This window comes from Molossus molossus, unplaced genomic scaffold (genome assembly GCF_014108415.1).
Source record: "Molossus molossus isolate mMolMol1 unplaced genomic scaffold, mMolMol1.p scaffold_m16_p_18, whole genome shotgun sequence".
Lineage (NCBI taxonomy): Eukaryota > Metazoa > Chordata > Mammalia > Chiroptera > Molossidae > Molossus > Molossus molossus.
This window is the reverse complement of record NW_023425353.1, coordinates 24839341-24861559: the sequence shown is the minus strand read 5'-3', so window position 1 is coordinate 24861559 and position 22219 is coordinate 24839341. Positions and strand designations below refer to the sequence as shown.

The following is a 22219-nucleotide window of genomic DNA, read 5'->3' as shown; positions in this document are numbered from 1 at the left end:
AGCCCTGTAATTTAAAAACTTATGTGGACTTGAAATTGGATTCAAGGTTGTGTTTTCTAAAAAATTTTATGCTAACAGTGCAAGCCCTTTTTTAAAACCAACAATTCAAAATAACGTCTCGTTTACTTTATTCATCCACTGATCCTCCAACCAAGCCACATCCAACTCAATTACCTACAACTGTGATTCATTCCTGAATAGTATCCCACATCTTTCTTACTTATTTCCCCTCTTTTATAAATATGAATAAAGATTTCCTAAACCTACTACTTTAAATGTATCTAACTTTATAACCATTTCTGCTGTTATCTGTACACTGTCTTTGTCGTCCTGTAAAAAATGATCCTTGACTTGAGATCTCTCTGTTCCTCTGTAAAGACAGATGGTAAATTAACTATTTAGAGAACACTGATATTTCTTTTTTTGTATCAGACTTTGTCAGTACTCATACAGAAAACGTATACGTGGACCTGAAATAATCACTGCTCATATATTTAGAAAGGTTTGAGATACATACCTGCATTGTCTTTGCAGATACTAGAAGAATTACTATTCTCATTACTTTGGTATAGGTGCTGAGTTCTAGTCTCTTGGGGTACAGATGATGTTTGAGCCATCCCTTCTTCCAAGGCTTGCTTTATCCAGCGCTGTAATGGGAAAAGAACCAGGGTATTATCAATAATAATTTAAAACTATTTAGTATATCTATTTAAAATACATTAACCAGATCATTACATATCAACTGGCGAGAGATGCAATCCAACACACTCATTCAGTTCCACAGTCAAGTATTTTATTTTCCTTGTGTTTCAGTATATTGGAATATTACCCATCAATTTCTTCTACTGGGCAAAATTAAGAAAACCTAGATTACACATAATGAGATCCCATTAAAAAACCAAAGCCAATAAAAAATGATTACTCAACTTTTCATACTCCTTAGAATGGGGGAAATGGAAAAAGATAGGAGGAAATCTTAGAATTTATTTAAGAGAGACTGATCATATAGGATAAAACTAGCACATAAAACAAGTGCCAAGAAGGAAGATAAAAGATCTTGAGTTGTCTACCCTGTGCTGGGGACATCTAAGGAGGTAACAGAAAAAATGCACAGGAAGACTTTGGATGAGAACAAACAGCTCTTCACAACAGATACCAAAATACTTCTAAAAGGTCTACTCTCAGATGGAATATTCTGTATTTTTTTCTCCCTATCAAGTAGTTTGTTAAATTATGCATGAATAATGCAAATCACCAGGATAAATGATCTTTTGCAGAGATCAAAAAGGGAGAAAAAGTCACATTTTTTTGTAGTGAATACTGAATTCTAAATGATGAGAAATAAATTTAGGTAAAAAAGTAAGCCTACAAAGATTAGGATAGTAAAGACTATGCATCCTGTGGAAGAGAGAAAATTTCTTACCTGTAATTGTGTTCTCTTAAGATACACAGTTGTAGGTTGCTCACCACTCTGTGACTCTCCTGCCCTGACATAAGACAGATCGAATTTTGAAAACATCAATTTCTGAGCCAGACCCTCCCCCAAATAGGAAGAGCAAAGGTGATTATAATTTTACACCTTTAGAGAACATATATTACAGGTAAGTAAATATTCTCTTCACTAAAGAGAGCAATTCTGACAGATTTATCTTTTTAGAAACTTAGGAAATAATTATTTCTTAGAAACTAATGTCAGGAAAATTTCACCAAGAAACACTTTACATCATGTAAATGGCATCGTGGACTGCCAAATGAAAGCAAAATTAAGTTGTAAACATGAGGAGAAAAGAGTAAGTATATAAAAGACATCTCAACAATCAAATGAATCACATCAGCATTGTAGGATATGACCAGGTCTCTGAAAAGCCAAAACAAGACCAAGAATGAACTCTCTTATACACAGATTATTGATGTAAAGATGAACTGTCAGAACCACAGTTCCTTATGACTTAGAAAAGACCTTAGAGGTCACCTTGTCCAAAGCACTCAGTGTACAGATGAAGAAACTTAGGGCCAGGAGGAAATGAGTGTAAAATCCTTCATCACAGATACCTTCAATAGAAGTTTTTCTTTTCAGAGCAAATGAAAGGACTCACTTGGGGTTACTATTGTGGTTTCCTCCAAGAGAAAAGTAGATGCACTCATAAAAGAATTTACATCCTGGACCTAATGACTACAAAAAGGAAAAATCAAGCTAGGCCAGGGGCATTCTAAGGAATAAGATGCTGCTTTGGTTAGATATAAGGTCAAACACAGCAAACATGATCTAACCCATTCCCCCTGGCCCTATTGTATGTCTACACAATTATGTTAGGGCTCTTAAAAAAGGTACATGAACATTTGTATCGAACAAGTTCAAATTACCCCTACAGATAATTTACCCCATCCCCGAGTCCCAGTTATGGTTAAGGTCAAAAGAACATTCTTCCTTCTCTGAAACTCTGTATTAAAGAGCTTTTTAGGAAGCTCAAAGATGGGAGAGAAAAATGTTTTAAAGGGTAAAGAGCAAGAAAATAATTTGGGTTTTAGAGTTCAAAAATCTGTGTTGAAACATGGCCATGACTTTTACTAGCTGTCTAATTCTGGGCAAGTTAATGAACGCTTCTAAGCCAAAGTTTCTGATCTGTAAACTAAGGCCAATAATCCCAATTTCGCAGGGCTGTCATGTAGGCAAAGTGAGATAATGTATGTGAAGCAAGTCTGTAGCAGAGTACTGAGAACACATGTTCAGTGAGGACTTGTTTAGCTGAATTTTAATGCTATGTATAGAGATACAGAAATAAATAACCCTTCAATGTTTACAATTAAATACCAATGCAAAGCACAGTATTTCATTTGCAGTCAGGATGGTTTTCTAAGAAATGTGGGAGACCAAATGCCCCACACATTATTATGCCTACAAGGTAAGTTTAGAGAAGATTTAGAGAGAGCAAGGAGGGTCACTACTGAAAGACTTGTTAGCCACTTATAAATGCTTCCATTCTAAAATAAGTGACACAAGATCCAACAAAAGATATACATACCATAACATGCTTTTTAAGAACTATGATTCACTTTACTTTAGAAACTCCAGGGAGATCATAAAATGTCCTGTCAAATACTCTAAGAATTTGGGTGCAAATATACATATGCAACTTTATGCTATTTTTAACTTACAAGGTACAAGGTCTGTACCTCCTTTAATTAGATAGGAAACAGTAGACATATTAAGAATATATACTGTTCTAACTAATACCATGGAGGATGGTTTTCTTCATCTATCTGTTTAAGTTACATTCTTCTCTAAGGGATCTTCAGAAATTTATTACAATTTTGTTTAATCATAGAAATCTTATGTCCTCCACTGGATGAACATTTTTAACCAATCTACAAATAACTCTTCTCCATCCCCACCCAGGATAAAGCTGAGTTCGATTACTAGATAAAAGACCCAATTTCATTAGTTTTGCTGCATAAAAAGCTATATTCTAGTTTTGTGATATAATCTTGATATGTTCACAGCAAATCTTAAAGCTGCAATTTAAACTTAATTCAGATCTAAACTTAAGACCCAATTTAAGTATGGCAATTCTGCTATGATATTTAAGAAGACACAGCCTGAACTTCTGAAGCCTGGCATGACACATATAGATGATAGTGTATGAGCAGAGCCTGTATAAAATAAGACTAAGGATGAAGGAACACATCTGGAGAATACAACATGAACATGAGTTAAAGGAGATTTCTATCCGCTGCCAGTAGAGATACAAAGATGAGCCACAGATACAAATTCTAAACCATAACCAGGTAAAAAGAGCTCTAAGAAATGAATTTTCTATGAAATTTGAAGTCATATTTCTCCATGTTTTTGGTTTTCACAGGACTCTGCTAGTTGGAAAAGCAAGATGGAATACAAAGATCATAACCTAGCATCAGAATAAGCAAGGTGTCATTTCAAGAAGCTGGTCCATACTATTTACAATTCAGACTTCACTATTAATCTGTACTAAATAACTGTCTACCCTTCATAAAGGACCAAAATAGGAGATTCTACAATCTGGCTTGACAAGATGCTTCAACAGTTAACATCCTTAGAAGTCTAGTAGTCTGTTATTGCATTATCTACAAACCCTTTTTGCAAAGATCTCATGCTCAAATTGCTCTTTAGGAGTTCTACTTGGGAATTTCCCCCAAATAAACCAGTAAATGACTCAAATACTTAGTAGGTAAGATGTGCGATTAGGAAAAGACTTTCTTCAGTGTGTGCTGCTCATTCAGTGGTAGGGCCCTTCCTTTGTGCACAGATCCCTGTTGCCCTCCTCCCCTCCATATCCCACACCACTCTGGCTTATCTTTCATGCCCCCCTCCCCCCAAGAAATAATTTCTGCTCTTTGGGGAAAAGAGAAAAGCTTTAAGTTTGGAGGAGTCAGGGAAGACCTGCCTGGAGTTGGAGACTTCATCACATCAAATAATCTACATGCAGCATCCTCATGTACGTGATGCCAGTGGAGGAGGGCAATGGCAGACACTGAGGAAGGCAGCCTGAATCCAGATCTGAGGATAAGAGAAAAGGGTGTTCCAGGGAACAGACTACCTCAAAGGAAGACCAAATGAAAGGGTGTCCTATACTTCTAGAAACACAAAAAACGATATTATAGTCTGAGGGAGTGATCTATTCCTGAGAGACACCTTTGGAAAATATTCAGGGCTTCTGGGAATTAAGAAAGAGCATTCCAAAAACAAACAACTCAAACACTATGCCACTAGATCCAAAAACAGTATGTAACTAGAGAGAGGAGAGACAGGAAGAGAAAGAGAGAGAGAGAGAGAGAGAGAGAGAGAGAAAGAGAGAGAGAGAGAGAATGAATTTTATAGTAGGTTCCATATTACTAGGGAATAAACAATCCAACTTGTCATTTGATCAAGGAACAGGAATTATGTCAATTGTAATAGGACATTTCCTCTACTCGCATTCAAATGTGACTGAATTAATTTAAAACAATTCGAGCATTTTTTTTTACTTATTCAACAGTGCTCTAGAGTACCAGGGGCCCAATTTCACTCAAAATCACAAATGGACATGTTAACCAATACCACAAGAGCACACACAGAACATCCCTCCCTACCCAGGCATCAAATGCTGTGCGCTCTCAACTCAGTAACCTCAAGGGCTCTCTGAGAAGACAACAGTGAATACTCACAAACTGAGCACCAAAAACACAGTATACATCCCACCTTAGTCCCACTGACTCTTGATGCATCAGTATTCATGGCTGAACATCTAACTCATAATAAACTCACATGGGCAGAGAGTGGCTATTTGGAGAATGTTAGATATGTCATGATTGCAGGCAACCTAGGTTAAAAATAAACATTGGCATACCTTTTTACAAGAGCTGAACGTGCCATCAGGCAGAAGGGGCCTTCGACGCCTCTCAGGGATAAAGGGTGAGCCAAAGCGAATGTAGTGTTTGGGGGTGGTGCAAATTAACGGGGAATGGATAAGACCGGGTAACATGTTCAGGGTCGTTGCCAGTACAGTTGGATCCGTGGTGATACGTAAAGGGCACTCAACAGGGCAGTCTTGCTTCTCTGCTTTGTCATTCAACCATTCTGTAACTAGATACTAAGGTAAAAAGAAATCATTAGTTGATGCTGCAAATTAAAATCCAGAGGCAGCAGTGCTAGACAATAAAGATAAACCTCATCTAGAAACTAGGACACAGGTAGATACAGCTGCTGCAGAGAGTTATGAACTAAGCATTAAAAATGCAACCACATCTTCCTTCACCCTCTCTGTGACCACAAAGGGAGGAATAACTCCAGATATCAGCATTTAGCTCTGCTTAAAAATTAAAAGAACTGTAGTAGGATGGCTTCAGTCTTTTGTGTCAAAACATTTGATCTAAAATGTTCAATTTAGTAATGCTTCGAGCATTTGGTTTTTCTGGGGAATTACAGGTCCTCTCACTTTACTAAGACACAGCCCTTGCCAGACTAGACTTATGAAAATGTTTTCGTGACTTACCTTTTTGGTTTTGGGGTATTTAGATGCTGCACGGTTGACATGGGATCCAGCAACTGATACTACAGTTGGGTCAGATCCTGTTAATTGCCTGTTTTCTCCTGAACTGTCTATACTTCCAGCTTCAGTAGGAGTTACTGAGCTGTTATTTCCTCCCTCTTCCAAGGCAGCTTGTGATAACTCTGCCTGCTGTGCAATGGCTTGCTTCTGACGCTTTAGTCTTTGGGCTGAACTGGTCCGGTACCGAGAAATTCGACTCTTCGGTCGGGGCCTAGAAGGCTTTGCTGGAGGTGGTCTGGGGACTGGTTTTTCTGCAGCAACATCCTACAACAATAGCAGAGTAAATGCTTACCAGAAATTTCTTATCAGCAAACATTCTACCTAGTCTCCTAGTCATTTTAAGCATTCTCAATGTTCACTGGTGAAAAAAGTGAACATTTAGAAACACCAATTTCAAATGTAATCCTTGTAAATATTCATACATTTAAATTAGCTAAATAGGCTATTAGCAGATGTCTTGGTTATTATTTTCTTTCATAAGTATTTATAAAATAGGTCAAAAGTGAGCTGAAGCCACCTAATTTTAGTATGCTTAGACAATTCTTCCCTTTGTTTCTTTCCCAGACACTGATATTTTAGCTTAAGGCTTAGAATTCAGGGCTAGGGTAAGGAAGGGAAACATGAGTTTATCCTGAGAATACTATGAAAGGGCAGCTGCACAACTGTGCTATACAGAAGGGCCAAAAGAGAAACCAAATAATTTTTATGAACTCACCACCAAAGTTTATCTGGCAGAAACAGTATGATGTTCCATTCTAGCCTAAAGTGTCTAGTCATTCCAATTCTGTCTCCCTGAATCCCACAGCTGATGAAAATGACCTTATTTATTTCAATATGAGATAAAAGCTGAAAATGCAGATTTTAACCATTCCCCAAAATAGGTAATTGACATTAGCAAAAGCAAGGATGTTGAAGGCCTAGAATCTTTTCTTCTCTTACCCCAGCTTGGGAAGACCTCCGGGTGTTCACCCCAATACTCTGTGGTGTGCTTGGGATGGCCACGTTTGAAGCAGAGTTGCTAACTTCAGATTCAGGAGCTTCAGTTTTTGTTTCTTCCCCTACAGGTGTCTCTGAGACGGTGGTAGTAACCTCTATGTCAGAGTTGCTTTGTTCCAAGGGCTGATCCCGCCGCTTCTTTCTTTTCTCTAAGTTTTCAAAAGCATGCATGATGGCTTCAACCTTCCTATCTTCCCGGGTCTAGAAAAAAATTACATTAGCATAGAAGAAAGCCTCCATCAAGAGGATGAAACAGCTTTTCAGAAATATAATTTATGAAAATTTGTAGACATTTACAAAAACTATCAGTATGTATATTTTGGCAAACAAAAGATAAAAACAAAAATAAACTGTTTCATTTAAGTGTTGGAGTTGTAAAAGAAGGCAAGGAGCAAGGTCAAGCGTTAACTTTTCAAAGGCCAGATATTCTGAAACTTTAATATAATAAAGTAGCCATCAAAACCAGTATTTCTCTGCATTTTCAGACTTCAAAAATCCCTTATCAGTCATATCAGTCAAAAATAAGCAAGTAGATTTTCTTGAACTTCTTCTCAGGGACAGAAATAAAGATGCATGGTTTCAGCAAAAAAATAGATTTTTGAATCCATACGACTGATAGGGATTTTTAAATTCAAAACTCACATAAACTTAGGAAAATTCCTAAGTCAGAGCAAGTAGCCCCAAAAGACACATTTTTATTTCAACCAAGCAGTTTTTTGGAAATGAGATTGTTAGTAAGAAACTTCTAAAAACCATCCATCATAAGGTAACAGTCACTAGATAACTACTACTTGTGTCTGCGTAAGAAAAGAAATTTAAAAATTATTAATGAAATTGACTTTATAGAAAAAACCCAAATTGTAACGTCAAATAAACGAGCTGATACAAACTCAGAAGAGAAGGGTTTCACATGCTCTAGGTAGTAGGAGTCAGCATGAACAAAAGGATGTTAGAAGGTACCCACCCTCCTGCTATGAGCTGGGTTCTCCTGGTCATCTGTAATCTCTTCTTTCTCTTCTTCTTTTTCTTCTGGATTGTCTATTTCCTTTAAGATAGAGACAATATTCAGCTACACTCTTAAACTCTAGGGAAAAAAAAAAACCACCCCCCCACCCATGGTAGCTTAAAACGCTCTAGAAAGTTTCAAGTGCTTGATAAAGTTACTCATGTGGGGCTACATGGTAAACACAGACGATAAGCCCCCTTTCTCTGAACTAAAACCTGGAAAGTAGCTGAAAGGATGTCCTTGACATTGTTTAAAAAAAAAAAGAGAAAGCCCCTAGCCGGTGTGGCTTAGTTGCATGGCTGTCAGTCCCATGCACTAAAAGGTTGCCGGTTCTATCCTGGTAGAGTGCAGAAGGCAGCCAATAAAATGTTTTGCTCTCACACTGTTGTTTTTTTCTCTCTCTCCCTCTCTCTCTAACCCCCACACCTCTAAAAAACAATTTAAAAAATCATTACACACACACATATGAGAGAGAATAAATGACCAAGCACCCACCTCTATATGAGGGACATTAAGTGTTACTATAGATTCCCTACATAAAACATCGTGTGGCAACCTGGAATCCTCTTCATTTGGAGATGATCAATACCATAGCAACAGCCTCTGGCCAAGGAACATTACCTCATGGTCACTGGATACTGTCACTTTCTCAGGAACTTGTTCTGGTTGTGGGTTGGTATCCTCTTCTACGGACTCATTCTGCTGCTCCATCTCTAGCTCTTTCCGCCGCGCTTTTCTCCGTCTTGTCTCTGCTCCAATGATGGGTAGGCTTGGAGGAGGTGGGAGTGGCAGTTCTGCAGCATTGGGATTCCTTTTCTGTATAGGGCAATTCCGGTTCCCCTTGTGACATGCACAGTCCACTTTATAATTACTGCTCCAAAGAAACAAACAAAAGTGCATGTCTCAGTACCCTTGAAAATCAATTATATTATCCATTCTCTTGAAATATTAGTAACTTCTTCTGGTATTTGAATAAGTTAAGCAGAGGTATAGAGAATCCTATGAGTACTTTTGGTATTATGTGATTCTGTATAACCCCAACTCTTTCCCACTGACATGGTCAGTGGAAAGAAAAAAAAGCCTCCACTAAATTCAATTCTCTCATCTGTCTTTATGTAATTTAGTGGGCAATTAGTGAGAGTCTAAAGTGACCATACTTATCTTCTGTCTACATTTACCACTAACTTTTACCCACTAGTTCCCTTCTTATTATTAATACCTTTTCTTCTTGTATGTGTGCTGAACATCAATTTACCACATAACCTTTTTTGCCTAAAAGGACCAAAGAAGAAAAATCATCCATTTTACAAAACCTATCACATACTCATCCGTGATTTGCCATCTCTGTTTCTCTGCACTGTCATACGTAACTAAATTAATTGACTTGACTGAATGGGATGAATCTTTAAATTCTCATTCTATATGACCCCTGGCACAAATGCTGTATGCATAACAACTGATGCTATTGCCATTTCTAGGAATGTCACACACATCCCTTTTTGCTATTCTTGCTATAAAGGCATACCAAACAAAATATGTCTGGTTATCAGATTATTGAGCAGTATCATATTATGTTCCTATGTCTCTAAAAACATCAATAATAAATCCACACCACCCCAAAACAAAAAACACCCTAAGCCTGTCTTTCCCTCCACAATTTCTAGGCAGAAAATGCAATACTGATGAAAAGATTAGTTATAAAAGATGAAAATGGCAAGGAACAAAGACAGAATTTATAGCTTATTATGTAAGACAAGACCATTCATGTTAGGAAAAGTTTTAGAGGTCTTACCAGTTACTGTACTCATAATCAAATGCTATGGTGACCTCAGCATCCTTGGTGATGGCAGACACAGCATAGATACACAAATGAATCATCCCATCTGCAATCATGTGTCGCACCTGTGTGAACAAGGCTTATGGTTGATGATTTATAACAAAGACTAAAAATTCTCCAAAAGGAAAAAAAAAACATTTTATCCAAATAATTTCTCCCCACTTAGAGCTAACAGTCTGTTATTAACTCTATCATTTCATTTGAAACTATTATACAGTGACTGATTGAAAATTTATGATACTTCAATAAACCTTGAGATGTCAGAAATCAAGGTAAGATCACTATTCTACATCTTAAAGCTGTTTTCTGAGAATTACAATCCCTTAGCCTATAAGAAAAGCTCTGTGGATCTTCTTGCTTTATTTGATATGGTTACACTGACTAATCAATTCTAAACATGTCAAGAACCTCTTTTACAGCACTATTAACTAAAATTTAAAATTTGAACTGCAACTGCAAAGCTTAGTTTGGGCCCAATGGCATCTTCCATTATGTGGCAACTTTTCAATATAACCTCTTTTGACTTCTTATCCAGTCTAGCTCTTTCTCTCTAACAAAAGCTTTCCCCACTTCTTCCTCTCTTAAAAAAAAAAAAAAAAAATCCATTCCTTATCCCCATCCTGTCAGAATAAAAGCATCATTACATTCGTTTTTTTTGTCTTTGTCTTTCTCTTACATTGAAAAATCATAACCATTATCTACAGACTATAATCTGGGTTAAGTTTTCAGACTGTTTCTTCAGTAGACTTATTCTTTGGTGATTCCATTCAAAGAAGTTGCTACAGAAATCTTACCTCTGCATTTGGTGTACATGATCTTCTGATGAACCGAGCATCATTACCGAAAGTACGTGCATCCACACACATCTCTACACCATTGAATTTTGAGTAGAAGAGCACAAAGGGGTATGGTCTAGGGATATAATTAAAATTCCTGTAATTCTCAATACACAGAAAGAAAAAGGCCACCCCATGACTTCAAACATGAAGCATATGCTGACAGAAGAAGCAGTAGTCTTTTGCAATGCCTAAACTTGTAAAATATCACATGCTTGTCTGCTTTTGATTCAAGAATAAGCACAAAGCAAGGAATGCTTGGCTTGGAGTCATTACCACTTTATACATTAAACAATTTGCAGATTTATTTGCACTTCTTTAGCAATGGCAGACAGGCATGCGATTATTTGAGCTGTAATCTTTTCCCCAAGAGAGTATCCTATCACAACCAGAATGGTTTTTATAGCAATACTGCTGCTCAGCCAGGCCCACTTTAGCCCTCACTGCTCAATAAATGATATTCTTACTTTTTGAAGAAATGCCCATTGACCTCAAATTGCTGTCGCAACATGACTTTCCCTCGATACTCTATTATAAGAGTGTCCAATGCCAAATCTCTTGCAGCCCTCAGGATCTTCCGGTGCTTTTGAACACGAGTAACTCTTCCCAACTGCAGCTGAATAAAACCAGAGTATTAAAATTAGACAACAGCAGCAGCAGCAGCTTAGTAGACAATAAAAATGTTTTGTTTTGTTTTTTATTGAGGAAAAGAAGCCAATATTTTTAGGCTGTATTTGTAAATATTATTTAGCTCAGTGATCATCAGACTCCATGTAGTGAACCTGTCACACACGCCTCGCCACCCCCCCCCCCAGCTTAGTTTGGGCCCAATGATATCAAGAAAAGACTCAAGAAAAATACATGATTAATATTTTAGTGTCTATGTCTAATGTAAGAATGAGGGGAAAGCCTGGCCAGTGTGGCTCAGTGGTTGAGTGTCAACCCATGGACCAAGAGGTCACCAGTTTGATTTCTGGTCAGGACACATGCCCAGGTCCCAAGGCCCAGTGTGGGGCATGCAGGAGGCGGCCAATCGATGTTCTCTCTCAGTGATGTTTCTCTCTCTCTCCGCCCTCCTCCCTTCCTCTCTCTAAAATCAAAGAAGAGAAAAAGAACGAGGGGGTAAAAAAGCATAGCTTTCCATTAATCTTACTAACTTCTACTGAAGCTGTATAAAATTTCCTATCTTAATTTGTATATTTTTAGTTAATTAAAATAGTTTAAAAATAAGTACCTGGAGAGTTTCCAGTTACTATAACCTGCTTTTGGTTAAAGATGCTCAGTAGCTAGCTAATTTGTTTTTCTAAGTCTCTGTACATTTGAAAACCATGGTAATTCCAATATATACCCTTTCCCTGGGTTCTTAAAAATCAACTACTTACTTAAAGTCATTAATCCTTTGATCCTTACCTGCATTTGGGAACCAATAACTGTATTATTACAGGCCAATTCAGTCTTATTGATAGTGTCTAAAATAGCAGGTTTGCCCACAAATTCCTTGCTAGAATGTAGATGTTGTTCAAGGGCGTTCTGTACATCTGCACTGTACTGATTAGTGAAAGCTTCTTCATACTGATCAGTCCATAGTCTTATCCGATTTTCCCATCCCTCAGTTGTATTCTCATCTAAATTCTGTGCTTCAGAAGGAGAATTCTGTAGAGAACAAAGGTCAGGTAGGTTAGCAGAGTCCATGAATAAATATGGGAGGGGGAAAAGAGGCTGAGTCTCAGAAAATTTGTTTTCACTTGGCAGGTGGTGTTGCATAAGAGTAATGCCTGGGAGTCAGGGGATCTGGCTTCTACCATGGTTTCATTACCAATGAGTAGGGAAGCCTTAAACAACTTAGAAAAGCTCTGTTTCCTCATTTCTAAAATGAGAAATTAATCTGATCATAGTTCCATCTCATCACTGTGGTTTTACTGACCATTTTTAAGTCATTAAAATCAATTTTATTGTTATCATAAGAAGTATATCAAGCTAACAAGAAAACTTTCATGAAAACGAATAAGAGAACCCCTCAAATATCACATCATTTAAATTTCAATACTTCTTGAACATCTCCATTAGAGTGCCAGCCCAAACTGGTATTATTTTACTTTTTTCCAAGAGAAAGTTTTGTTTTTGTGTGACTTACTTTCATTATACAATTAACACATGTTCATTCTAAATATACATGTGACCCAAATAAGTAACCCATCATCTCACCTCCCACAGAAAAAGTTATCATTCTGGAATGTATCTTTCTAACACTCTATTTTTGACAGTTTAAATAGCCACAACCTGAAGAGGTGTGGTGAGGAGAAGGAGTGGGTAGGTAGAGTTTGGAAAATGTTGAGAGGTACTTTGCTATACTTCTCTAGGAAAATCATTGCCCTCTATGGTGATAGTTCTGAGAGAAGATTATTAGAGCACATAAACATCATCCTAAACAGAAACAGAGACAGAGCTTAAGTCTGACAAATGTGTTCCTTCCTGGTGTTCAAGACTTAAGGTGCTATCAGAAAACAAAATAAATACTGACTGTGATGATGTCATACCAGTGATGACTAGAAGAAAAAGACAGTATAGTACCAAAGCTACTTAGAAATCATATCCACACTAAACTTGCAAAAACAGGCATAAGAAATTTAAATACACTTTTCATGAATGATACAGAAAACATTATACCTATTATAACAACTGCTTTCTTTCATTTTTGTGTCAGTGGTTTTAACTGACTCTTGTTTACTATCCTTTCCCCATGAAACAGGAGAAGAAAATATTAATACCATAGTTTTTCTACATTTCTCACTAACGTCCAAAAGACTGAACAACAAACAAAGGATCTAAGAAACACTTAAGGCCAACACACTGAGAACAGAGTATCAGATGTAACAGCTGAGCAAAAGAAAAGTACAAAATCTAAGACTTAATGGCGCTTACTTATAAGACTGAGGATTATGGGTGCTCAAACAGTATGCCCAAGTTAAGCAACCAGTAGGGATCACTAAACTTTTTACTTGTTAAATTTAATGTACACTGGAAGCCTTTGCCACAGTATTGTATATTATTCCTTAATACAACTCTGTCTATTCTGCTGCCCCATTCTTCTGGGTACTGAACATCCCGTCTCATTGGGTTTAGAACAGTGGTTCTCAACCAAAGGTAATTTGCCTATAAGGAGATATTTGGTAATATCAGAGGTCATTTTTGATTATCACACCTGTGTACTACTTACTGGTACCTAGTGGGTAGCTGCTAAGTATGCTGCTAAACAGACTACAATACAAAAAACCAGCTCCCCTCAACTGCCCAAGAATCTCTTGGTTCAAAATGTCAATAGTGTTAAGGTTGAGAATTTCTGAGTAGTCTCCAAGTAGAAAAGCACCTGACTTAGAGATTAAAAATATAAATGACAAATTCTTCCCATTCTTATAGTCTCACCCAGATCGTTGCTGAAGTTCTTACTAATAACAAATTCTGAGTACAAAATTTGCAACTCAACTTAAAATTCTGGATGAGAATTAAAATAAACCAACTAGTATTTTTCTGTCTAAATTTTAGCACATTTATGGGACTAGCTGTCAACATTTCAATAAAGCAAGCAATATATGGGGTTTATGTAGAGTTTTCTGGGAGAAATGGTCAATAGCTTTCAAAACATTTCAGACCTCTGAAGCCAAGTTACAATAGCTGATAAAATAAAAAAGAGATTAACAGCTTGGATCAGGGCTATGTCTATTCCATAAGTCAATTTAAGTTCTCCTGTAAGCAAAGGAGACAAAAATAAAGGGGCAGTTAAAGCAAACTTGGCCCCTTGTAGGAGATGATAATTAAACTGTGCTCTAAGACATCTCAGGATTCTGATGCTCTTGGGCTCTAAGTCCTATATTCCCATCTCTTTTACAGATACGAACAAGTCTAGTTATAGGTATATACAAGGCAAGGCCTTTAAATTTTAAATAAGTGCCACCTTTACACAGTTAGGGATATGAATACTTATAGAATTAATACATCTTAATTATAATTAAATGCTTTGAAGTCCTAAGTAATGGTTTGGGAAGTGTGTTGTCATCCTATATATACATAAGTAAAGGAAGATACCAGACAGTTTAATCAAATCTCCTTTGGGCAAATTCTGTTTTTGTTACCCAGTACCTAAAAGTCCATTGCACGTAATTTCTCTAGTCTCCAACTATTATCCAAAATCATGCCTCACAGGTCCTTTTATTTGATAACCGAAGAAAAGAAAACACATTAGCATCATCAAAATCTTCTATACCAAATAAACATGCCAGGAGAATACAGTTCAAATGCAAATAATTCCAATAACAGTAATTCCGATCAATAAATACTACTTTCCTACCGATGAAAAGTATCTATACAAGTGGCGATTAAAGCCCACATGGTGCTAGAGTAGGTACATAAGAGATCCTATATCACCAGAAAAACTTCAGTCCTGAGGTTGAGGCCAATCACAGTAACAGAACACATCAGCCTCATTTTGTTTGGCAAAATGTCGCTTACTCCCAGAAAAACAGTTAATGAAAAACCAACAAATGAAAGCTAATTACAGAAAGAGAAAAATATTTCAGAAAATGGCCAAGAAAAATCTACTTTGGAGAAAAGTTCTATGAAAACCAAATGGCAACAATTACAAACTAACAAAAAGCAGAATCCAAGATTCCCAGACCATCAATGTCAGGAAAGAAGCTGACCAAAATGCAAGATCACAGTGAAGTAAAACACAGCAGCAGGGAAGAATACCCCTTACCTTCATCCGCAAGGACTTCCGGGATCCCTCTCGAAATGCCTATCCCAAAGAGGAAAACAAGTAGAACAAAACAAAACTTGGTACCAAGAATGACAGTTATACCTATCTGAGACTAAAACTAAGGCAAGAACTAGTGTTCTAGTCTGTCCCCTTTATCCTAGGTAACAAATACAATTGAATTCCCCACACTGTTATCAAGAATAGGGGTAGCTCAAGGCGAGTGAACTCTGTGGCTAATTCTAATACTTCCCATTGTGAAACTAGGCAATTAACAGGGAAGAGCATGCATCACTTAAATCCTATATGCACCCGACACTAAAAGAAAAAATAAATTAAAATGTTAAGCAAGGTGGTAGATTTACCAGTTTTGAAATTAAGAAGGAAACGAAGACCAATCCCCTTTACAAGGAATGGGCAAGTCACCTAGGAGCAACAAAGTTGCTATGATGGGGAAGAAAGAACAAACAGAAGAGATTTCTCCTGGAGATTTTTTAGTTGAGAATACAGAAAGTAACCACAACACTGAGGAAGCCTAGACCATTCAAGAGACATTACCTAATTTTTTTGAAACAAGGAAAAAAAAAAAAGTCAACCCAATGACATGAGGTAGGCATGTACCAGGATAAGAATTTCAGACTGCTTTGGGCTCAGGAGGCAGGGAAATACTGAAAGGATAGTGGAATCCTAGACTGGAGGCTGTAGCACTTATGGCTTGTGCCAGGTGGGGCTGGGATTTCATACCTGGGAGGGGGCTTGGAGGAGAAGAAACTTTGTGCCAGTTGTGATGGTATGAAGTGGCAGAAGAGAGGGTGGTCTACATGTTCACAACACAGATTAGCCGATATTTGCAAGTAGAGCAAAATGACCCTTCAAACATCTGGATCAAACTTCTTAAAAGAATTTTGGTGCATTCTTGGTCCAAAATTTGAACTATCTCAGACATATTTTTATTTACCCTCCATACCTTGATTTTCTTTGTCTTTGGTGCTGCACGACCCTTTTCTGGACTCTTTTTCCGCTTCTTGGGTTTGGTTCTTCTAACAGTTAAGGTGATACTTGTAGGTGTGTGCTGTGTTGCTGTATACAACACAGTGGAAGGAGAAAGCTCCTCATCCCAGCTTTCTGTTGCACTGCTATCCCCACCTGAGAAAAGGTTATTTCATAGCACATTGTAGAAACAGACTCAAAAGTGCATCAAAGCAACTTATTCCATTAGATTTATCTCATATCCAGTGAGTCATTACGTCTAATATTAATTCTATCTGTAGAACAACATACTTTCCATTTGAAAACAAGATTCTTTCTGTATCATTGACAATAAGCATATCAATTCTGTTCTACATTGTATACATTTCTCCCCTTAAAATCAGTTCCAAAGCTCCATTGCCTCCACATGTAACATTAAAAAAAGGATCTGATTTTTTTGTGCTCACAAGAAATATTTTGATTGCTACAGGGCTAAAATGTCATTTATGGATACATTTAATTCACAATAAGAGAATTACACAGTGATCTTGAGGACTTCTATTCCTTTCCATGAAAAGAGCTAAGAACCATGGGAACTTACAGAAGGGGTTGAGAAAAGTATTTAAAATACAAAATATTATATGTCAAAATATGGGCATAACCCATCTTCTGCTCACCTGATATGTTGTCCTGCTTCCGCCGATGAAGTCTAATAACCTTCCCCCTGCTCATTCCCCTAAAGAGGGAAAATAAACTTAAAGTAGTTCTTCCAACAGTATACAGCACATCATTGCACACATGGGAGACATGTCTCTGCATACACTACCCCCTTCCTCCCACCTACCAAAAGTTTCCAGGACATTAAATTTCATATCAAATTCAATAGCTTTAACATCAATCTCTCATTCCTTGTTGTCAACAATTCTCACCTAGTGCAGAGAATTCGAGCCAAGGAGCACTAAGGAATCATCTACATTAACAAACACAAGAAAGAATACTTTGAGCTTTTCCCTACTAATAAGAAACCCTAATCCCAGCAACCCAGGCTTGAACTTAGATGGAACATGATCTTACCTGCACTTGTCACAGTTGAGAAGGAAGCCATCCTGAGAAAGACCACAAGGACACCAGGTAGGAACAGTCTCTCCTTCAGAGTTCGGGCTGTCTCCACAGCGTTCCTCTACGGGCGACGGCAGGCCATTCAGGTCAGAACGAGGGATGATCGTCTGGACAGGGGGAGAAGCAGGAGGTGTCGGAGGAGGAGGGGCTCCGTAATTATGATCCTGAAAATAAGATTTTTTAAATCAACAGTGTCCAAACACTGGCCCCTCTCTCCCCTAAAGTATGGTACATATGGAAAGAAAGAAGAAAGTAGTACCCTTCGCTTTTTGGCTTCAACCAGGAAAGTGATAAAACAAAATGCCAAGGTCAACTGGGACATAAAAACAAGAACAATGATGCAGGGCTAGACGTCCGCTGGAGGCAGGGAAGTGCAAAAGGGGCAACTTCGTCATGCTGCATATAAACATTGCAAGAAAGTCACAATGTATAAGAATGGATTACACTCCAGGAAGATCACTGCTTTGGAGAGAAACAAATGCATACTCACAGCATAAGGCAGTCCTCGACACCCATGCCTCTGAGTGGTCCCATAATTATGAGTGGAATACACGCTCTTCTCATTAACTGCTGGACTAGCCTCCACAGATTCAGGGCTGCACAAAGGCGAAAAGCAACGCATGATAGCATAACACCTAATCTTCCCTTAAACTAAGACTTAACTTCCCATTCTAACCCCTCCTCTTTCCACAACCACCAGCTACTAGAATAGAGAAAGATCTCAGTGAAACAATCTGATTAACATAGCTAAGCCTATAAATAACACTAGGAGTGTTATTAAATGTGGATTTGTGTGTAACATGAAGCCAGTACAGGCAGATGTCTCAAGGCAGGCACCTGGGATACAAGGTGTCGCTAATGACAAACACAAACGTACCAGCTGAGCAGGGAGTTTCCCCTAGAGAAGCCACTCTGGGCTGCTTTAGACTCAGAACTATTCTTCTTAATTGGATCTCTTAATACTTCCATGAAACCTCACATGACATTTGCAGTGAGTGAGATGATGAAAGTGCCTTCTGCACTGCCCCAGGGACCAGGCCCTCTTCCATTCACTACCAAGACAGGATACCCTGAAGAAAGTACAGGTAAAAACAATGGCATCTTATATTTATACCTCTCATCTTGATGAATCCCCAAATACCTTTCAAATATTAGAGTAATAACTTCTCCACCAATCACATGCAAGCATATCAAGGACACAATTATTTTACAGCTGCATGATAACAACAGAACTTCAAAATAATAAAAACTGTACTCAGATGTTTTGTTAGTCTAATGACAAATAACAACAGCAATAGTGGTTACCACTTTGAATTTCCCATTATTTTCTAAGTAGTTTATATATATTCATTAATTTACTCTACAACTAATAAACATGGTAAATAGCACCCCACATTTACAGAAGGATAAACCGAGGTGGTGAGTTTATACAAAGCCAAAATTTGAAACAATGTCTGACTCCCGGTGCTCTTTCTACTCTGCCTAACTGGTATGTAAACCAGGATAACATTCTAGCTTTAAAGAAAATTATATGAGATCTTAAGTAACCAGGCTTAGAGAGAAGCATGGTTAAGTATCTTTTAGAACCCTCCTTGAGTGAAGAATAAAGAATTCAGGCACAATTTATTAATATTAAAGAATTATAAATGTGTTCAAAGTTAGAAATTCAATGTAATCCTTTACTTGGTAATAAAAAGGCATAGGTGGCAAAGGATAAATTTTGAGTTTTAGGGAAAAAAGAACTTTAAGGGGTTAGGTCTGGGGGCAGTTTTAAAGATAATTAAGGAATGCAATTGTATGACTTTGCAGAACTGAATAATGTCATTTAAATTAACCAGAACAGAGATTCACAAATTACAAATCCCAAGGACACCATGTGTAACTCAGCCTTAATGATCAAAGGTTCTTTTAGGGAATCAAATAATGCATACTGTTTGCCTCAAGAAATATATGTTTTTCCCTGCTTGAACATACACAATATATAGTACTTGGCAGGAATAAAGTGTGAGGATCAACGTGGCACAATGTCAGCTGAGAAGTGAGCGATAAAAGAAAATTCTGATATATGTATCCAACTCACCAAGTCATACGCTCCAAAACTGTGAGAAGGGATCTTACTAGTAACAGCAAAGGTAATTTCTAGGTGAAGAAGAATTTTAGACATAGGAAAGTATTCTTTGTTAGTGAAGCGCATGCGTTCTATTACTTTAAAAGAGTGCCTGCAAAATGGGAACTGGGGGCAGGGGGGAAATACATCAAGAATGCAGGTCAGTATTCTTGAGAAAAAGATGATCTGAACATGGCTCACTGGGAGGCAATCAGCTGAGTATTAGGAAACAGGTGGAGTTTCCTAAATGAAACCAAAGGCAAACAAGTATTAATAAAATGAAGGTAGAATTTAGTTTTTATGATGGACAGTAAAGAGAAAGTAATTTTATACAACATTGTTAACTTATCTGATAAACAAGCATTCCAAAGAGCTGTACATTATTTTATATATGAGACTTCTGTACCACTAGAACACATGGGTGAAACATGACAGCTGTTTATTAGGAATGGCTTGTGGTTTTTTTGTGGGTTTTTTTTTTTTTTTTTTTGATGGGGAAAAAAGGAAAGTGATGTGAAATAAAAGATAGCCATGGAGATGTAGCTATGCTGGTTTATCTTACCCATCCCCAAACAGGGTAAATATGAACATATGCAATTCATGTGCAAGTCTAGGGAATAAAAATAAAATGTATGCTTTGGAGATTAAAAGGCCACCCCATTGCACAATACTTTCTAGTCAAGGACAGCATTTAATATATTGCTATGCATTCCAAATACTAAAATCTAAGCTCATATCTTTTGAAGAGAAAACTTTGCAATTTCCATATTGGTTACTGATTCACTATATAGTTACATGTTGATAGGTAAACATAGGATATTTCTTGACATATATATCAGCTCTTATCTATATTTTAAATGGATTAAAACTTAAAGTGTTAGGATTGCATCTCTTTATTAGCCATCCATTTAATGTAAATGTAACTATAGCCTTTCTTCCCCTCTGTTTGAATTGTTATGACAGCTGGGCACATACATAGAACCCATACATACAACAACAGATACACTCTGTCAGTTGTGTTCAAAGTACAGTATGCAACCTGCTGCTATAATACTACCTTTTGTGAAAAGTCTGAAGTTCATTTATGGCAACATTGTAAAGTCAGAAAAGTGTTGCTTCCATTGTTATATCTAGAGTTTTCTCCTACAAATATATAAGAAATGCATAATGCATAAGGTTGCTATCAGCTTAAAAAAACCATGAGGTAAGTCTTAGGTCTTTTCCTTGGTTGAGTATTTTGTCCCTCATACCAGTTAGTGCCCAGAATAGTGGAATACGCATGACAATAAAATATGCATGATGAGGCATTAAAATATATCATCAATAATTTAACAGAATGGTACATAAACTGTTGACATTCTCTTGCTTTGCAGAAATACTAAAAAAATAATTGTATAATTAGTTATGACCATCATATCAAAAATCTGCCTGGAGATTGTGAATGAAATGTCTCAGGAAATAGAAACATTGCAGGCAAATTTTTATGCCAGAAGTTATTTTTTATGCAATTACTTGTGGACTCCCTAACAATATTTATGGGCAGTCATCTGTGTACTCTGGGAAAAATACCAGTTTTAAGAATAATTGTTTTTGGTCTGTTTCTTATCTACTTATCAAACTCACTGATTTAATCTGTTGAAATTTCTCACAAATGTTAATGCTGTCTACCTATATAGTTTGCTAGTTAATCCACATAGGAGGCTGGTGACTAACTTTGTAAAAATATTAACACACACTACAACTAGTTACCTACAAATGCAGAAATATTTTTAAGTATCTTAATTGGGAAATAGTTGTAAGATTGGAAAACTCAGCTATTAACGAAATCTATAACTAAATCTCTTTGGCATGCAAGAACGAATGAACAAACAAACAAACAAAACAAAATAAGAAGAAAAAAGCTCTGGAAGAAACACAATCCACCCTTCCCCATCCCCCACCCTCCCCCATTTTCCTTTTTATATGGGAATAAGGCCAAAACTGCTTTAAATTCTAGACTACCCCAGAATATAATACACTGCTGCTTAGGGTAGCTTCATTTTAAGCCTTCCTCTTTAAGGAAGTCAGTAAACAGTTAAGGTATCCTAGGTGGCTTTATAAAGAAATAGACATGCTCTTTAATAATAGTCTCAATTTTAGGAAGAAAACCACTATCAATCAGGGATGCAGTTGAACCCAGAGTTCTGGTACAGTTGCTTTTCTTTGCTGAAGGGGGAAGAATCCCCAGGGACTGTGAAAATGGCAAGAGAAACAGGGGAATTAGAGCAACACCCACCTCACTCAAGAAGTGGCTGTGGGATCAAGAGTCTGAACTGGACCTGAACATATTCAAAACACCAGGATTTTTCCAGCCCAGACCCTAATCCCTGGTACTGCCTGGAATAGACTTGGCTTCTGGGGGTGTGCTGCCCCCTAGGCCCCTTGGGTCTCTTTCGCTGGACTTTCACATCCTTGTGTAGTGCCACTTCGTCTTGAAAGGTAGGGGGCTTCCACTTCCTTTCTGTAAGCAAGGAAGATTGGGTACAAGGGAGGTA

The 22219-nt window shown here is 37.4% G+C and overlaps 1 protein-coding gene across 28 annotated transcripts in view; it reads right to left on the bottom strand.

Moving 5' to 3' along the window:
* Positions 1-22219, bottom strand: part of SETD5 (SET domain containing 5) — an 83437-nt gene that overhangs the window by 22227 nt on the left and 38991 nt on the right. For 10 of the 28 annotated variants that reach the window (XM_036267374.1, XM_036267385.1, XM_036267379.1 and 7 more), the window contains 17 exons: positions 21961-22185; positions 18456-18648; positions 18069-18174; positions 17534-17742; positions 17137-17195; positions 16458-16636; positions 15494-15532; positions 12151-12393; positions 11208-11356; positions 10699-10816; positions 9860-9969; positions 8689-8938; positions 8026-8106; positions 7005-7262; positions 6009-6329; positions 5364-5606; positions 518-647 (listed from right to left, as the gene is read on the bottom strand). In XM_036267374.1, coding sequence (XP_036123267.1) covers positions 518-647; positions 5364-5606; positions 6009-6329; positions 7005-7262; positions 8026-8106; positions 8689-8938; positions 9860-9969; positions 10699-10816; positions 11208-11356; positions 12151-12393; positions 15494-15532; positions 16458-16636; positions 17137-17195; positions 17534-17742; positions 18069-18174; positions 18456-18547 — 2587 coding nt within the window. In that variant the 5' untranslated portion in view covers positions 18548-18648; positions 21961-22185. Of the gene's footprint in view, positions 1-517; positions 648-5363; positions 5607-6008; positions 6330-7004; positions 7263-8025; positions 8107-8688; positions 8939-9859; positions 9970-10698; positions 10817-11207; positions 11357-12150; positions 12394-15493; positions 15533-16457; positions 16637-17136; positions 17196-17533; positions 17743-18068; positions 18175-18455; positions 18649-19658; positions 19718-21960; positions 22186-22219 lie in introns of all 28 variants that reach the window. The other 18 variants (XM_036267383.1, XM_036267387.1, XM_036267391.1 and 15 more) reach the window with 15 other exon arrangements.